The sequence below is a fragment of the Rhopilema esculentum genome, chromosome 2 (assembly GCF_057945365.1).
Source record: "Rhopilema esculentum isolate cy_ngs chromosome 2, ASM5794536v1, whole genome shotgun sequence".
In the NCBI taxonomy this organism is placed as follows: Eukaryota; Metazoa; Cnidaria; class Scyphozoa; order Rhizostomeae; family Rhizostomatidae; genus Rhopilema; species Rhopilema esculentum.
Genome location: NC_142816.1, coordinates 2,030,772 through 2,047,719, shown reverse-complemented (window position 1 = coordinate 2,047,719; position 16,948 = coordinate 2,030,772). Strand labels below are relative to the sequence as shown.

The window sequence follows — 16,948 nt, the reverse complement described above, 5'->3', positions numbered from 1 at the left end:
AACGTTTCCACAAACTTGAACATACCACTGAACAGCTGGCCTAACTCCATTTCAGTCTTGCCCGTTGCTTTCTTTTGTTTGTTATCGGTACATTTGTTCATGAACAGGAACTGGTTTGAAGATGCTTCGAAAACCGCGAAAGTCGAGCAGGACCGAAGCGTCAAAGTCCACAGGTATTCACTTTTGAATCAAAATACCTCACAATTCACGCAAGGTTTATTTTTACGAAATTCCTACCGTTAAAGTAACTTCTAAATACAATATGTCAGGTATCCAATCAACGTTATCGTATTGTTCGATAAACAATACAATTTAGGATCTGAAACCCTTGTACTGCCACTTGGGAAGCGAAGATAAACAGGTGGGTTGGCCATCATGGTTTCTCAAAACGGCAAATTCAATTTATCATTTGTCTCAATTGTCACAATGGTAAAACATCTTTTGGGCCGATTGACATATTTAAAACCGTCATATACTTAATTTATACGAAGCCAGATTTGATACTTCTTGCAATAATTGAAATGAATCTAAGCGTCGAATTGAAAGAGTTGACACACAGAAGCATCATCTGGAAGAACCTTCTACTATAGAATTTCAACATACTGAGCTTCCCCCAATGAACTGCTTGTCGTAAAATCATGAAGTTAAATCGCACTTCTAAGCATATATAAAACAGTTCATTTTTACGCCACCATTTAGCATCTAAATAAAGTCTAAATAAATTTCTCTTTCTGTAATTCATATTTTAAGCAAAAGTGCCAGAATCTTTTTTTTCTGCATATTTTTAATGTCGTTGTAATTGACTTCATAGGTTCGTGACCGGTAAAGATCTAGAACGATGGGTCCTTCGTCAGTTTACCATTTCGCTGCAACCTTCAATAGTACGGAATACGTACGTCTCTCAGTTTGTTTAGCACGATGGATGATGTTAGAAATTCAATCGACTTAAAAACAAAATTATTCTATAACCTGTGGAAGTTTTGAAAATATTGATATCGTTGATATCGTTTTAACTAAGAAAGCAACTGGTTTACCTGCAAATCCTCTCCGGAAATAATACTTCGCTTTTTAGTAAAAAAGCCTCCCTGTATAAAAAATTGAATAAAATTTGTTCGAATTTCAATAAACGCAGGGGGGGGGGGGGGGGTTCGTTAGAAGAAAGAGGGTGTCACATTAAATTAAGCCAGATACTATTATTCTGCCATTGGTTATGCCAGACATTAGAAAAATTTTGGTCGAGATCAGCAACTTTCATTTGAAATCTATTTCTTCATAAAGGAACTCTACTATACTATATTATACTATACTATACTATACTATACTATACTATACTATACTATACTATACTATACTATACTATACTATACTATACTATACTATACTATAATATACTATACTATACTATACTATTCTATACTATAATATACTATACTATACTATGCTATACTATACTATACTATACTATACTAGTCTATACTATACTATACTATACTATACTATTCTATACTATAATATACTATACTATACTATAATATTCTATGCTATACTATTCTATACTATACTTTACTATACTATACTATACTATACTATACTATACTATACTATACTATACTGTACTATACTTTAGTTTATAAACAAATCTCCGAATATTAGTAACAGCGAAGAGCAACAACAAAGGCAGGGATAGGCAAAAACAAGTGTTCATCAAGCCACATAACACTTTAAATAAAAGTACCAATTAATATAAATGTGAAGTAATAAGACGAAGGGCTATCCCTCCATTCAAATACCGATCTTATTTCTAACGATAAAATTAACTACAAATTCTAAAATTGGAGAAAACACGATTACACCTAAGAACGTAGCAACTTTACTTTTCAACTTGAAAATGAGTCTATAATGCGACAGGAATGGAGTACCAAACAAGCCTATTTGAAAAATGTTCCTGGATCGCAGCACAGAAAGATCCCTTGGGTCAGGTCTGGTCAGGTCAGGTCAGCCCAGATTAGATGAGAGGGTCTAGTCCGAGGTGGTCTGCTATAGACTGGTCTAGGGTGATCTAGCCTAAAATGGTCTGGCGTGGACTGGTCTGTGGTAGGTATGACTTGGTGTAACATTGGAGCCAGTGTTATATAAGCCAAGCAGCACTCTGTTGTGCTAAGGGTCACCACGAACTAACATCATATTTTCATCGCTTTATCAATTCGATGCACTTCAGGGTGACCATGTCAAATATCAATGGCTGCTAAAAACAGAAGAAGCACCTAACCTCCTTCTCTTGAAAAAAATTCTACTATGATGGGGTGGGTGGTAGATCAGGCAAAAAGTTGGCACACCGGAAAGCTGATCAAAAGAACATTTAGAGGCATTTACAGGGAATCTAAAGCTATTTGATGATACAAGATTGCAATTAATAACATTTTATTGACAAAAGCAACCATCATACATGCAAGAACCAATAACAGTGTTGTGCGTAGAAATATGAACAAAAAGCAGGACTACGAAAAAACTAAGCCGAGAAAGAAGGTTATTCACTGTAATTTGTACATGGTGCACGTTTTTGCGTAACAGAATCCCTGGGTAACATAATTTCATAAACAACGGAAGAACAGCAAGACAAAGCTTTTCTGATGGTTCACGACACCCGATTAAAAATTCTAGCAATGGTTTACGCCGTAGCTTTTCAAATACGGTAAACCATTGTTTTTCATTTTCTATTACATGCACCAACTGAAACAAGATACAAAATTCCACCTGACAAGGTTATTTTAAACAAGACCGACTGATAGTTTACTATTAAAAATGTTTCTAACGGAAAACAATTCAGCGTCATCTACCAACATAACAATAAGTGCATCGCACAAGTCGCTATCAAGAGTTCTATTTCTACCTGCTAATAATGCTGTAAATGCAACCCAAAATGCATTGTTACCCAAAATGCACTTCGGTCTACCAGCATTTCTTAAATGACAGTTCTTGCTTTCTTAAATATGTGCAGTTTTGTTGCTAGATATCAAGATATCTTAGCCCGAATTCATAACAATATTTTGATTATTAACAAATCGAAGATAATTGTATTAAAAATATTGCAAGGCATGCTTGATCAAATCCTTTTAGAGATATTTAACTAAATCGGGGTTACACCTTTTTTTAATCATGCTGTGTAAGTGACTCTATCGAACTTTTCTTGGGCTGGAAATTCTAAGCAACTTTTAGCAACTACTTTAAGCGAGATAGCATCACTTTAGTTGTTCAAGAAACCCGTGCATCGTTCAAAGGGTTGAAACATAAAAAGCTTGAAATACAAAGACCTAAAAAGCAAGGAGCAAAGCATTACTATAAACGACCTGCATTAGTGGCAGTGAAGTAGAAATCGCCATTTGAGGAGACACTGGTGCGTCCTAGCTTATATTAGGAATCTCTGGGTCTTCCCGTTCCAGATGGTTATTCTGATTGGCTGACGAGTAATTGACAGCTGTCTATCATATTTTTAGCAGTATATATGTCAGTATATGGAATTGTACAGCCAGTTGTCATCGATTTCTTTCGCCGCCCCTGATACAGGCGAAACTAAGAAGCAAACTAAAAGCCAATACGGCTTAGATAAACCTCTAAATGGTTATCTGCCATGTGGTTATTTGCAATTTGCCTTCGTAAAAGGAAACGTGCATCCAATTCGCGAGCGCAAAATTTCTAAATTCTTTATCATGCGTGTTGGATGAATATTCGTGCTCAGTCTAACGCCATTTACGGTTGTGTTGCCGCATTGGAATATCATAAGCTCTATTTAAAGCGGACAATTTCTAAACAACAATTTATAATAGGTCTTATAAACTATCTAATATTAACTATAAACCCCGTCGGATTTGTTCGTTTCGGACTCGGTCGTGACACTTTTTGATTCGGGCCTTGAACATGCCGGATCGACGTTAACTTCATAATCGTTTATTGTCAAAAACTTTGAATCTGTCCGTGGAGGTGATTGGTAGGGTAAATCCCATGGTGCAGGAAGCGAAGATATCTCGAACTCTTCAAGTAAATTTTTGTCGTCTTCGCTTTCTGGTTTTGGTGAAGACCGAGTCCTGTCTTGTTTCTTGCGCGACTTTCGTCTTCTCTTTCGGTCGTTATGCTTTGGCGAATCTTGCAATGAAGCCGCAGGAGAACTCTCCTCTCGGATCAGCTTCTTCCAGACAGGCATTTTTACGATCTCCTCCGAGATGGAAACTCCATAGGAATCACCGTTACGGAAATCTATGATAACCTCGTCGGACTAAAAAGGAATTAAGCAGTTTAATAAAGGCGTGGAAAATTGAAAAATAAGACTTCAGAAACAACTACAATACAGCTTCCAATTATTCTATATGTTTCTTGACATAATAGTTAAAAAACAGTGAGAATTGTGCATTATAATTATTATTATTGCTATCATAACAAGCAACGAAACTCATCATCCAGCAATAAATTCTGCTTTTAGTTCCTTAGGCTTAAAAGTTGCTAAAAGTTTGATAACTTTTTGCTTGCAGGCTGAGGTTCTTGACTGCTTTTTCTAACTGAAAATCTACAATTTTACTAGAATAAAATATTAGCGTAGATAGTGTTATATTTAAAGACTGCAATGGAAACAAGTTCACATGCTAATAAAATCGATAAGAAACCTAGTTGTCTAGTTTCCTGCAGTTTCTTTACTAAGCCATCAAGGTACTTGATGTTTGTTCATTCTGTCCGAGTAGCTGATTAACCCGTTGAGAACAACAATTGAATCTTCCTTACGTTTTGGTACGAAAATCGATTTCTACATTAGCAACAAACTTCTCACAAATAGATTTACAATCTCTTAGGAATCTGCTAGGAATCTAGGCGGAATCTGCTAGGAATCCAGGCGGAATCTGTTCGGATCCTAGGCGGAATCTGTTCGGATCTATGGTATGATGCTTAACTACCACGACCCAAATGATCTGATATGAATTATAGAGAAAGAAAACATTGTTTTTCCGAATGAGAATGCAGGATAACATACTACGAACGATAGCTGGCCTTGTGTTGTCTATAACGCAATTCCGTCCTGTTATTTAAATGGCATTGACAAAGAAGTCTCGAAGACATCTTCTGATGACTGTTACATCAGATTTCCTGCTTTAACACATCGAAAAACACTTTCCTACATTCAAAAATGTTTTCACGTGAAATGCTGTCAATTACTTTTAACGATATCTTAAACCGAAGATATTTCGGCCTCAAGGCTTCTATCGTGATTTAAAATCCCCAGTCAATGCATTCCTACGGCTATTAATATCATCAGTACAAATTCTCATCCATTTTGAATTCAATCCCTGAGACAGTAAGAATTAAAACCAAATAACTAAACGAATAACCAGGTCTGCTTTTAACGCAATAAATCGACTTCATGGCCTAATGCCAATCTTATGACAATGAAAAATCGAATCAAAATTAAAGAATGTTAATACCATTTTCATAGGACAGATTAGACAACTATTAGCTGTCAATAATTAAACAAGATTAATTTTGAATCTTGGACACAGTTGGATTACACAAGTAGAAGTTTTTCGTACAAGGACTGTTTATAACTTCAAGAAAGGCAATGGATTTGAAAGTGTACAGATCAAATAGACGTTCTACGAGTTTTCCAAAAACCTGTTTTATTTTTTGGTTAGAGAAAGGAACAGTAGCTCGTGAAAATTCATGTTTTCAATGAAACTACAATCCAAAAGGTCGCAACTGTCGCGACTTCGAGTCTCTACCATAACAAAACTTTCTTTTATCCGTGAATAGGAGTCAAAATATATGGTAAAATCAACGGAAGTGAAACCGCTTATTAAGCATTGCTTCTCAATTGCATATTGTGTTAACTAACTTACACTTTAGAGTTTTCAACAGTCTATACAGCAGGCAACAGGATATGAAAACCCAACCAACCATGTGACCGGGCGGTCGCAGGAAATTTTTCATGAATACAGTTCTACAGGAATTTTTTAAAATATGCACTTTTGCAAGAAGTACCTATGTTTCTTTCGTGTTCATCAAAAGAAAAATATGAAGACAAAACAAATGTAGCTCCTATTCTCGGAGGAAATTTATGCAAGACTTTTGTCTGATCGCAAGAAGGTAAATTTTTTTTCTTGCTCTGGCAGGAAACAAGAAAGTCCAGCCTTGCTTTTAATAATTCTGAGCGTGTATCTAGAAGTTTGTATTTTGAATTGGGACGATGTTTGCATCATATCACAGTAAGAACTCTGGGGAATCAGTAACGAGAGAAATTGAATAGCCGGGATGTTCCAAAACCAGGATGTTTGGAAAGTTTAACAACAAAACTGAACCCTGATTTCAGTCTTCAGTCACATGTTGATTCAAGTCTCAAAAAAATGCATCCCAAACTGCGAAATTTTTGATACATTCCAGCTGAACTTAAAATGTTTAATCACTTTAATCAAAGTTTGAAAGCAACAGTTGTTGTGAATAAAAATAAAGTCTATAATTGTAAAAAATATATCAATGTGACATTGTCACATTTAACCTCGACATTCGAACTGACAAGGAAACGTCCCATGTAGAGGCAGAGAGAAAACAGAATGTAATGGTTTTTGGGAATACTCAAAAATTTAATAAGCAGGGGTATTTAGCATGTTTTGTGTAGGTTATTTTGGTAAAACTAATTGAAGTACAGATACCTCTATTCAAAATGGTAAGTGCTGACTTGCCCCATGGTAAGTGTGCGAGACTAGCAGTGCGAGACTCTGTATTATCTTCATCGCGACAAAATCTTTTCAAATTTTTTAACATTGTACTTTATGACCTTCATAAAACCGAGCAAACTGACGTGTCACAAAATCCAAGATAGCAACTTCCATGCCAGCAAGTTCAATGCGAAAACAATACGCATTTTCTGTAAAGCTTTGTAGTGTACAAAATATTGATGACATCAAGAGTTGAAGTCTTATTACTGATCCGGATAAAATCAAACCAAAAGTGTCCTGGTTTGTGTGTCTGATTAGGTTGCACATGATTGGCTCATTCTGGCCAATCAGCGCAGTGAAACCCTTAATGTGGTTGTAAAAGTTGTAATGAAAAGGTAAAGGCAACATATTACCGTAATTTCTCACATTGATATTTCACTGAGATAGAATAATAGCTGTTTCAAAACAGGACGGGGCGGATTGGAAGGGAAAATGTTAACAGGGATCAGAATATATTTCTAGTTTGCAGTAGAACATGCTATTTCCCTGTTTATTTCCAGATATATAACTGGAATAAAGAATTGATCTGTGGATGTCTCAGTTGTACACAAGAACAGTTATCATGAGTGCTATTATTCACCTTTGCATCATCCGTGTCGATGTCTTCGCCTACCTCCTTGTCAAGGTCTTGCAGCAATCGTTTCTCTGCCATCATAATGCTTTTCTGCCATGAAGACGGGGGTAGCAGTTCATCCAGAATTACTAAATGAGGCGAGCTGAACAACTTTGAAAGCGCTATGCGGAATAACATCACCAAAATGACCTAGAAAAGTAAACGAAATAATTTGCATAAAAAACTTGGAAATCTGTTAGAATTAAAAGTGTAAACCGCCATACTCCTGTGACGATGATTCATCGTCCAATTTCATGCTGACAACTGTTGGTACAAATGTTTACGCAAAAACAAATTAACAAAAAAGTTGTTGTTAAGATCATGTCTGGGTCTTATGCTCAACTGGGTCCCTTTCCCTCAAGGAACAATGTTGGTTTACTATCAAACGGGTTAGTATTTTAGGAAGCACAGTCTTTTGCGCTCCTTTTATGATACTTCTCTAATTATCAACATTTTTTTAGGGGGAAGGGGGCGGAAGTAGAAATTTTGTTTCATGAAGGAATGAAAGATATCAAATGCAGTGTGTTAATCGCTGGGTGTTCCAAGTACTTTTGGCAGGCATGAGATGCTAGGTGCGTTTGACCACTTCTATTAATCTTTCATAAAGCATTTCTGTCATGCTTGTGCATTTTTTAGACAGTCATTCCGATTATATCATAACGTTGTATTGCAAATGATATATTCCTTAGTTTTTAAATATCAATATGGTACTTGCAATACGATTGAAAATGAACAGGAGCATCCACAGTAAAAACAATACTCACGGCGAATGGAAATGCAATGCTGGCCTCCGTCATTCGGAATCCACACAAGAACACGAAACACAGGATTTGGATGATCGTATAGAAATGAACAGTTAATGTTGGAATCTGTCTCAGGTAAATCATGTCAGGCTGGTTTTTTGGAGGCATCAGCATTACCCGCAACCGGTCCATAAACTGAAAAAAATCTAAGTATTAGCAGATTTACAAAAACCCTACAAAATTTGTTGTTTATTGCCACAACAATCCTGGACAGGCAGTGCAGAAAAAATTTGATTCTCCCTCCGTCCAGAAAGCCAAAACTTCGAAAACATTCCTCACAAGAGCCTATGCTCATGCCGCCATATCTCAGCCATGCCGAAACTCATTTAATCGATTTTTAACAATTCAAGGTATTTGGATTTTGATTGAATTAACAATTTAAAAAATAGAATTCCGAATGCAGAACAGGATATGAGAAAATACGATGAGACAAAATGTGAGCAAGTGCCACGACAGGGGAACGGATTTGAATTGTCCAATGGCAAAAATGTTATATAATTTGTGAAAGATACTTCCAAAACACATTTAAACAACAGCACTTTTCCGAATATTTTGATGGTAGCATTGGCTTAAAATGGCTGACCAACAGATGAAGCTTGCATAACAACAAATGACAAACGCTCGATGGTAATTGGCCGACGGCAGCAAAAGTTACAAAAACAAAAAGACGAGAAATATCTCTATTTACTGACATAGGCCTACCTGAATTTTATGTATCATCCTGAAGCCAGCAAACGCAAGAATAGCAAGCAATACTGGCTGTGGAATACACTGCAAGACAAAAGTTGCAAAAGTTTAGCGTGTGGTACCGAAGAGTAAACTGCAAAAAGCGTGGTCCTAAATTAAGGACTGGAAAAACATCCAGAAAAAGCTTACCTTGAGAGCAGAATGGAACAATGGAGTCAATATTAAAAGTATGTAAACTGCGAGGGCTGTGAATCGTTGTTCTCTGAAAGAAAAAACAGCAAAAAGTGTATGAAAGAGAGAAGGGAATGTTTTGTATTTCTGCTATTTCAACTTTAACACTTAATACTCACCAATAATTACTTAGATATTTTTCTGATTGATGTTCAGTGTTAAAGGCCTTACGTAATGAAATATTTTCAAATCATAGCTAATATAATTGATACGGGAGCCACAACAGCTGTAAATAAACTTCTCTACATTTTAAGAAAGGGAAACATTGAGAAGTTCAATAACTGTGGCCGTGTTAGTGTAATACTGTGAGCAAAACTAACTGTTTTGAAGCGAATAAAGCAAATGCACCTCAAAATGGATGGGCATCCTACACTTTATATAAAAAACAGACATTTGAATCGTTGATAAAACTGCAGCTTATATCTACGGGAGATAATTCAATAGGAAATACTATTTTATTTATAAGAACAGATGAACAATCCTGTCACAGAAGGGACTTACAGACTTTAATTTTTAAAACAAGAGTCCCTGACTGACCTTACACCTTTGATCTTTGACCTTTGGTACTCGGCACAGACTATATGCAGGCTCTGTATATGATTGACAGTTAACAGCGCTGATCCAACCGTAAATGGTAATCCGAAAATTGATGACAGCAGAACTCCAATTATTTGAGCAAGAAGGTCCAGGTGATAACCATAGGGTTTCTATAATCGATTATCAGCACTGAATTATAAGATTCTTATCATTAAACCAATGTCTAACATCAAATACATAACTATGCATAAAGTTAACCTTTTTGAGATAAATCTGGACGTGACATAGTGACGTCACAACAATTTACTTAATAGTCTTAAATAAAACGCAGTATGCTTTCATATTTTTCTGCCAAAATTGACAAACATTTCTAAATTAGGATTGAATGAATGATTCAGACACACAATATTGCAAAATACAACAGATGTCGCTCATATTTTCACGTCATCCTCCAGTAGATGCTTAAGCCTTTCGCCTCAAATACAAGGAAGCCAAACACTTCAAATTGTCGAGAGTACTTTGTGTAAAAACAATACGTGAATTTTAAATTCCCCAATATAACACTCCACAATCAACAAAGTCTAGGAATGCAGTTAAAAGAAAAAAATCCATGCAGAAATATACGGTTAGTAGGATGAACTTGGGTAATGGATACGAGTTCGTTTCTTTCCTTGCTTCGTCATCTGTGTTAGCTTGCTTTTTATTAACATAATAATTCAAATTTCAGCAGCCTAGACTCGATAATCGTGCGTTTTCTGGGTTAATGAAAGTTATTGTCTTCAAGGTTACATTATTTGAAAATCGAGTTTGAATAGAATTGAATTGAGTCAACAACCATGGCTACCAGGCAATGAAACATTTCTACGGTCTATGGATATAAAAATAAACGAGAGTGGCGGAATTTTTTTCTAGCACACTATGCCATGATTTCACTTTTCGGCGCCATTTTGAACTTTCGCAGGATCACGTGCTTAATAAAGAGTAATCAATAAAGGTTCAACCTACCTTAAGTCTATTTTCTTTTTTATTTGCAACCATAGTTGCCATATTCTGTTCCAAGAACAAAATCATCGTTAAAAGCACAGCTGGGATAACAGCAACAACAACAATCCAAAGCGAATTTTCTCCAATCGTTGTCACCATCCATGATGACCTCATCGATTCACTTGGCGAATACGAGGCTGGGGTATACAGGAAGCTAATGTTAACCTCGTTCCTATAGCTGTAACCAGCGCCAGACATGACAACTACTGTTATCAGAGTAGCACAATCCGCGATAGTCCGCCTCAACTATAAATCAAAATGGAAAAATCTATTAACTACTATTAATTTACACGCAAGTTGAGAGGGAAATTCAGTTGAGAGGGAATTTTAGCTCACGTGTATTGATATAAATGTTTATTTTAAAACTTTTAGGAAAACAATTTAAAGAATGATTTTATTTTCAAACACCAGGTTTCTCCTTAAGCTTTCCTTTTTCTCCAATATCTCGAATAGGCTTTCAAGCGACGTCAGATATTTCCTATCACACCAAAACCTCAAATAATTTCTGTAACAAACGTAAGAAGCTATTTCTCTTACCGATCTTGGGAAAAATCCTGAAATTCTGAGGTACGCTAGAATGCTGACCAGTACGAACGAGGAAATGGCGAGTAGTAAGGACAAGAAGTATACACCAGTATGGCATCCACCTCCAAGCAAGGTGCCACCTTGCAAAATGCACTCTCCAAAGGAAACGTTCAAGTACTGCGTTTTACTGGGAGAACTTTGTGTAGAATTCGGTTGGCTACCTCCTGGAAAGTTCGTTTGGTTGGCTGCATCCATGATGTACCGCACACAAACACAACTATGCTCCCGGAAATACGGTGTTGATACCGGGTGAGTCTTTTTGATTTCATAAAGCATGCCTAAGGAATTATAAATTACAGAGAAGCTAATCAGTAGAAGAAAGATTTCTATGATGAACCGTGAGAAATACCGGACGTAAATAGATACTCCAAATGCTAGGAATAACACCAGGAAAACAATAGTCCACATTCCAATCCACATCCGGAACGGCAAAAAGTCCAAATCGAACTTATCCGACAACTGATACAAAACGTGATCAAATGCAACCAGAGGCAAAGTAAAGCCTAGAATAACCAATGGCTGACCACCAAACAGCGATACAATAATACCATTTATTGATATTGCCAAAAAATGTTCTCGGAATCCCTACAAATAAAAAAAATCCATCAACTCAATTCTGCATGAAGGGGAATTTCTGAAACAAAAGTTATGGGCAGCTTGATGGCAAGGCACAATAAATAGAGAGTTGCAAACCACAAACGGCTTTGATCTGAAAAATACGATTCGACAGCGCGGTGTAGAACGATGCATTTTATGGTGAATTTCATGACGAGCTTTTAGTCTTCATTTATATTTTTTAAACAAAAAACCTTTATATTTTTTGTGATAAATTTTCTAAGTAAAGTCGAACTGAGAAGGGGGCGTTACATTATGCCACTGATTTTGTGAACACAACCTGAAAAAATTACATCACAGTACACCCGTCATTAAAAAACATAAAAACGTAGCATATATAAGCAATAGAAGCGTAGGAAAGTTGGTTCTAAGATAAAATTGAACTTATAGCGGACCAAAGTACTTTAAGACACAATAAAACTTAATTACTATTAATACCTTACGCGCCAAAACGTTTTACGTATTAAAGTGTAGGATGAGTTAGGATTAAACAAAGTGCAGAAGAACAGTTACGAGCATAAAATCCCTGTATTTTGAGAATCAGTCATTTATCAAAACATTGTTAACAATCGAGAAAAATCCTGACGAACAAACGAATTTTTGTTATTTTTTAATGAAGGTGCTGTGAAATATTTTAACAAATTTGTATATAGCTTAATTTACTTACCATGATATTATTGGTAGCTCGTTGTGAAAGTGTACCAAACACAAGAATCATGGCAAGGGCAGTAAAATACACAAAGAAAACAGTTCCAATACACTGCCAGTTGCAGGCATCCCGTAGATCTCCAGTCCGTTTTTTCCAATTACAAAAGTCTTGATGTAAGCCACCGAAAATTCTAGAAAGAAAAATCTAATATTTCAAACAAAAAATTGTGTTTGCTGCAATCAACCATCAGATAGGTCAAAATGACTATTCGATCTAATCTGATGGACGTAAAATTAGATTGCAATGCTCGAGTTTATTTTCAAGTTTCTTAAATAAATATTGCAAAGGCTTATGTTAAACATAGTGCTGAAGATATCCCTCCGGACAACTCTCCTCTGGATAACTAACGGAAAGTTTCAAAACCTTATTAAACAATAAAACAAGGATTTTTTATGGGTGGGGCATCTGACGCCTTTCATGTTTCTTTTGATGAATTTTCCCTTGATTACTTGAAATACTCGCAAGTTTCTAAACCCTTACTTTTGCTGCCATTAACTGGCCGTTCTGAAGAAAATAGTTATTGGGTATCGCTGATAAACAAGTAAATAAATAAAAACATACGCTTTGTTTCTCAAAAAGTAGCGGAAAGCTAGGCCATCCTCCTCGTCATTGTTATCAGAGCTGTTACCAGTCCTCGCGCCATTCAACGAATGAGTGTCCGCGTTTCTCCTTCCATCTGACCCGTTTGGCCAGCGATTGTCACTGGTTGGGGTTTCAGGGGGTGGTTCAATGCGAATTGAAGGATCCCATTCACCAGGGGGTAGTACCGTCACCTGAAAAATGGCATATTAACCGTGCAATTTTGGCAACCAAGACGAAACCGAATTTGCACAGTATCTACCAAACAAAGTTCAATAATGTAATTTGCTCAGGCATCTTATTAGTAAAACATAAGTGCCGACTACGTGGGAGTTTGTGGCTTGGTGACTTGACTCCATTCTGGGAATATTTTCCTCAAACGTTGGCGCATTTGTCGAAGAATACAGACAAACAAGAATCGCAGCAAAAAGGAAGTTCATTTTCTAACCTAAACATTTTTCAATCTCCTTTGTACCAATGCTTTTACTTGTGCTAATAAAGCAGATATTTACCTTTTCAAGAAAATCATCAAAGCCAGCAATAAGATCATCTCTTTTCTTTGCCATATATGCGACGTCATGGAAAATCTAGAAGATTGAGAGATTCAGTTGATGAGAACAAGTTCAGGCACCGCAGAAGTCTTGGCAGTCGCAAAGACCACGTGTAGTTTTCTACAAGGACGCAGGTTTCAATCAAATTCTACTGTTTAGTAATACGGGCTGTCTTTATTGATTCCTTGAGAACGAAGCAAATTTATGGCTTTGCTTCAATACAAAACCTCTATGTGAAAAGATACCATGTCAATTTCAACAAACTCTAGCTACTCCATTTAAAAGAAGGAACTTAGAATTGTATAATCTTATTTGACCTAAGCTCTATTATTTCATCTTCTTCACTTTTTTTCTTACAGCAAGTGTAAGCATGGTAAAGGATGTGCAAAAATGCCCTTTCAAAAAATTGGAACTTTCGAATTTTCGCCTTCGTTCAAACATCTTTACATTCTGAACAAGTGACAATTTGAAAAGCTATTTATATGAAAACATTCTTAAAACTGTAGAATATATTCTCAAATTGCTGTGAAAACCACATACAATGCCTCGGAGTGCTTACCTCGTCTGCCATTAACGTTGATATCGATCTTCCTATTTCATGGTATTTTCCCGGGCAGATCGCTGGGCCCATCATAATGAAAAGAAACCGCGTCGGAATAGGTACTTCAGTAAGATCTCCAAGGATAACACCTTGTTCCAGACGTATGAAAGCTGTGATTGGCTTTACAAGAAAGTCGACCTCACCAACAAGAACGTTTGAGGCTTCGGAATTCGTTGGAAGTTTCTTCATGAAGCCAGAAAGCTGGAAAAGAGTAGAAGAATGAACTTAAAACGGGACTAAAACACAGTGTTGAGTATGATATATAAATTGCATATGGACAGGGTGACGTCAAAGTTCCAGCTGTTTAAAGGTTCCATAACTGCATTTAAGGAACATAAAATTGAAGTCTGAAAGTTTATGGATAAATAATTGTATGTTAATCTCAAAAGATTCCACTTCTGTTGTTGCTCTATGAGTAAATGATCTGTTTATAAGCTCAGCTAAAAATTAATATAAACATAATAATGAATGGATGCGGAAAAAGTATTCAGACAATCAGTAGCAAGGTTAAAGCCATGCATGAGACATCCTAAATTTGAGGATTTAATCTAAAGCAAATAGGAGTTGTGAAGCATTTTTGTCACGAAAACTATTTCACGACTTACCTTGGAGAATTGAAGAAATCTAGACATTATACTCTAATGAAGAAAGACCCTTTTTGTTTCTTCTTTAATTGGAATTTCATGCTTTTATTTGATGTGTTTCATCAACACGCTTCAATCTTGGTTTGTTTATTGTCAAAGCTAACGGTCATATGATAATAGTAAAAGTTTTACCTTTTCGCTGACATCCTCAGTTGCTTGATTTCTTTCCTGGTATACCAGATGACCGGGCACAGATTCGGATCTGTGGAACGTTGATCTCTGAAAAATAAGAACTTTGTGAATAGAAATGGCCAAGTATTAAACATTTATACTTTTATTCAAAACACTTTATAAAACAGCCCTCAGACCTTGAATACTAAGTTAAGGTGATATTATACAGAGAGGAGAAAAACCAAGATAGAGTTGGATTGCTACCAAAAAAGGGCACAAAAATCAACAGAGTTAATAAGAATGGGAACCTGGCCAACGATAAACGAATAGAGGAGGGAGGCTAGTAAGAACAGATTCCGTAAGCGAACAACTTGAGATAAAGAAAAGGTTGAAGAAGAGGAATAAGACGAATATGATAATGACGAGGATGGGGGTAAACAAAAAAGAAAATGAAGATGATGAATAGGAAGAAGATGAAAAAGAAAAGAGAAGACGAAAAGAGAAAAAAGAAGAAGATCAGATTGGTCAGTTCTGTGTGTTGATTAAAATGCGACTAAGTTTACATATAAAGTCTAAGTTACCCAGAAATCACAATACTGGTTGGCCTCGGTTAATTCAATAACTCTTGGTTCTATACATTCACTTTAAACGATAACAATGTTATATAGCACGACGTGTATCAAGACCTCATACTGAAATGGACACCAAAGCCCTTAAAAATGAAATATGTGAGTTGAGGGGTTCTCAGAGAACTAGACAACCGTCTAGACACTATCACTGTTATTCTGAAACTTGCCCTTCATGATGAAAAAGTTTATCACGTAGTTCAACATGCGTTTTAGGTTGTTGGATGGTACTCTTGAATAACCTTGAGTTTGATGACATCAATGTTTAACAGCTGAAAAGAAAAGCCGGGGGTACATACTTTGTATGATAGAATCTTATCTGCATCTGGTTTCCTTCCAGTTGGAAATGTAGCATAAACCCCATTCTCGGCGTTCCTTTCATTCACAGGCAGGCTGACAGTGCTGTTCTTTCTCGAATTGAAGCCATTTGCTTGGTTACTACTAGGCCTGTTTTTGCCCATGATGTTGCTTAGGCCTTTGCGAATCCCTTGGGGCTTCTGGTGCCGGTGCTGCCGAAGTAAGGTGTCCCTTACTTTGTATCGTGCATTCTCCTCTAATTTGTTGCAGGAAATTAGATGGTCAAGGACGAGGTCTAGCAAACGAAAATAAAACACAATAACGACCCTTTTCGTAGCTCAAAATTAAGCCAGAAAGAAATTGCAAGATCAACTTTCTATTGAGTTTTTTCTATTGTGGTGCACAGACGTGAAACGAAATCCCATTACAAATAAGAATGAGCTCCACGATTACCACGTTCAAAAAGAAATTAAAGGAATTCCTGCAAAATTAGCATCCTTTCCCGAAGCACGATCCCTAGGAAGACCAGCATTATATGTAAATTAATCTTTACTTTCTCTGGACTTTGTAGCTGGGTTTCTGTGTTTAAATATGATAAAATGAAATAATAAAATAAATAAATCAAAATACAAAGTTTATAGAAACACACATCCTTGATATACGGTATTCAACTTTGACAAGAAAAGATAGCAGACTAGACATGCAAAGAAATGCTAAGAAGTCAATTTGAACAAAAATGTGTTCTTTTGTAATGAAGATAGCTAGGGAGTCTAACAAAAACATTTTAAGCACATGGGGATGGATACTGAAATTAAGTATGGGAGGAGCCACAAGGGTGACGTGATCCAAGAACTCACCGTTATGGCCATCAAATACCTCTTTTATTATGACGACACTAAATCTTCAAAAAAAGAAGGCAGGTTCACTTGAATTTAGGCGAATTGCGGCAGAAGATATACTTCA

General features: G+C 36.3%; 1 protein-coding gene across 4 annotated transcripts in view; it reads right to left on the bottom strand.

Moving 5' to 3' along the window:
- Positions 1-1,684: 1,684 nt before the first annotated feature.
- LOC135695673 (electrogenic sodium bicarbonate cotransporter 1) overlaps positions 1,685-16,948 on the bottom strand; it is a 42,944-nt gene continuing 27,680 nt past the window's right edge. For all 4 annotated transcript variants that reach the window (XM_065214839.2, XM_065214840.2, XM_065214838.2 and 1 more), the window contains 14 exons: positions 15,988-16,280; positions 15,084-15,170; positions 14,266-14,508; positions 13,668-13,742; positions 13,138-13,349; positions 12,535-12,706; positions 11,205-11,837; positions 10,629-10,913; positions 9,624-9,793; positions 9,045-9,117; positions 8,871-8,939; positions 8,130-8,303; positions 7,333-7,515; positions 1,685-4,270 (listed from right to left, as the gene is read on the bottom strand). In XM_065214839.2, coding sequence (XP_065070911.2) covers positions 3,845-4,270; positions 7,333-7,515; positions 8,130-8,303; positions 8,871-8,939; positions 9,045-9,117; positions 9,624-9,793; positions 10,629-10,913; positions 11,205-11,837; positions 12,535-12,706; positions 13,138-13,349; positions 13,668-13,742; positions 14,266-14,508; positions 15,084-15,170; positions 15,988-16,280 — 3,095 coding nt within the window. In that variant the 3' untranslated portion in view covers positions 1,685-3,844. The remainder of the gene's footprint in view (positions 4,271-7,332; positions 7,516-8,129; positions 8,304-8,870; positions 8,940-9,044; positions 9,118-9,623; positions 9,794-10,628; positions 10,914-11,204; positions 11,838-12,534; positions 12,707-13,137; positions 13,350-13,667; positions 13,743-14,265; positions 14,509-15,083; positions 15,171-15,987; positions 16,281-16,948) is intronic.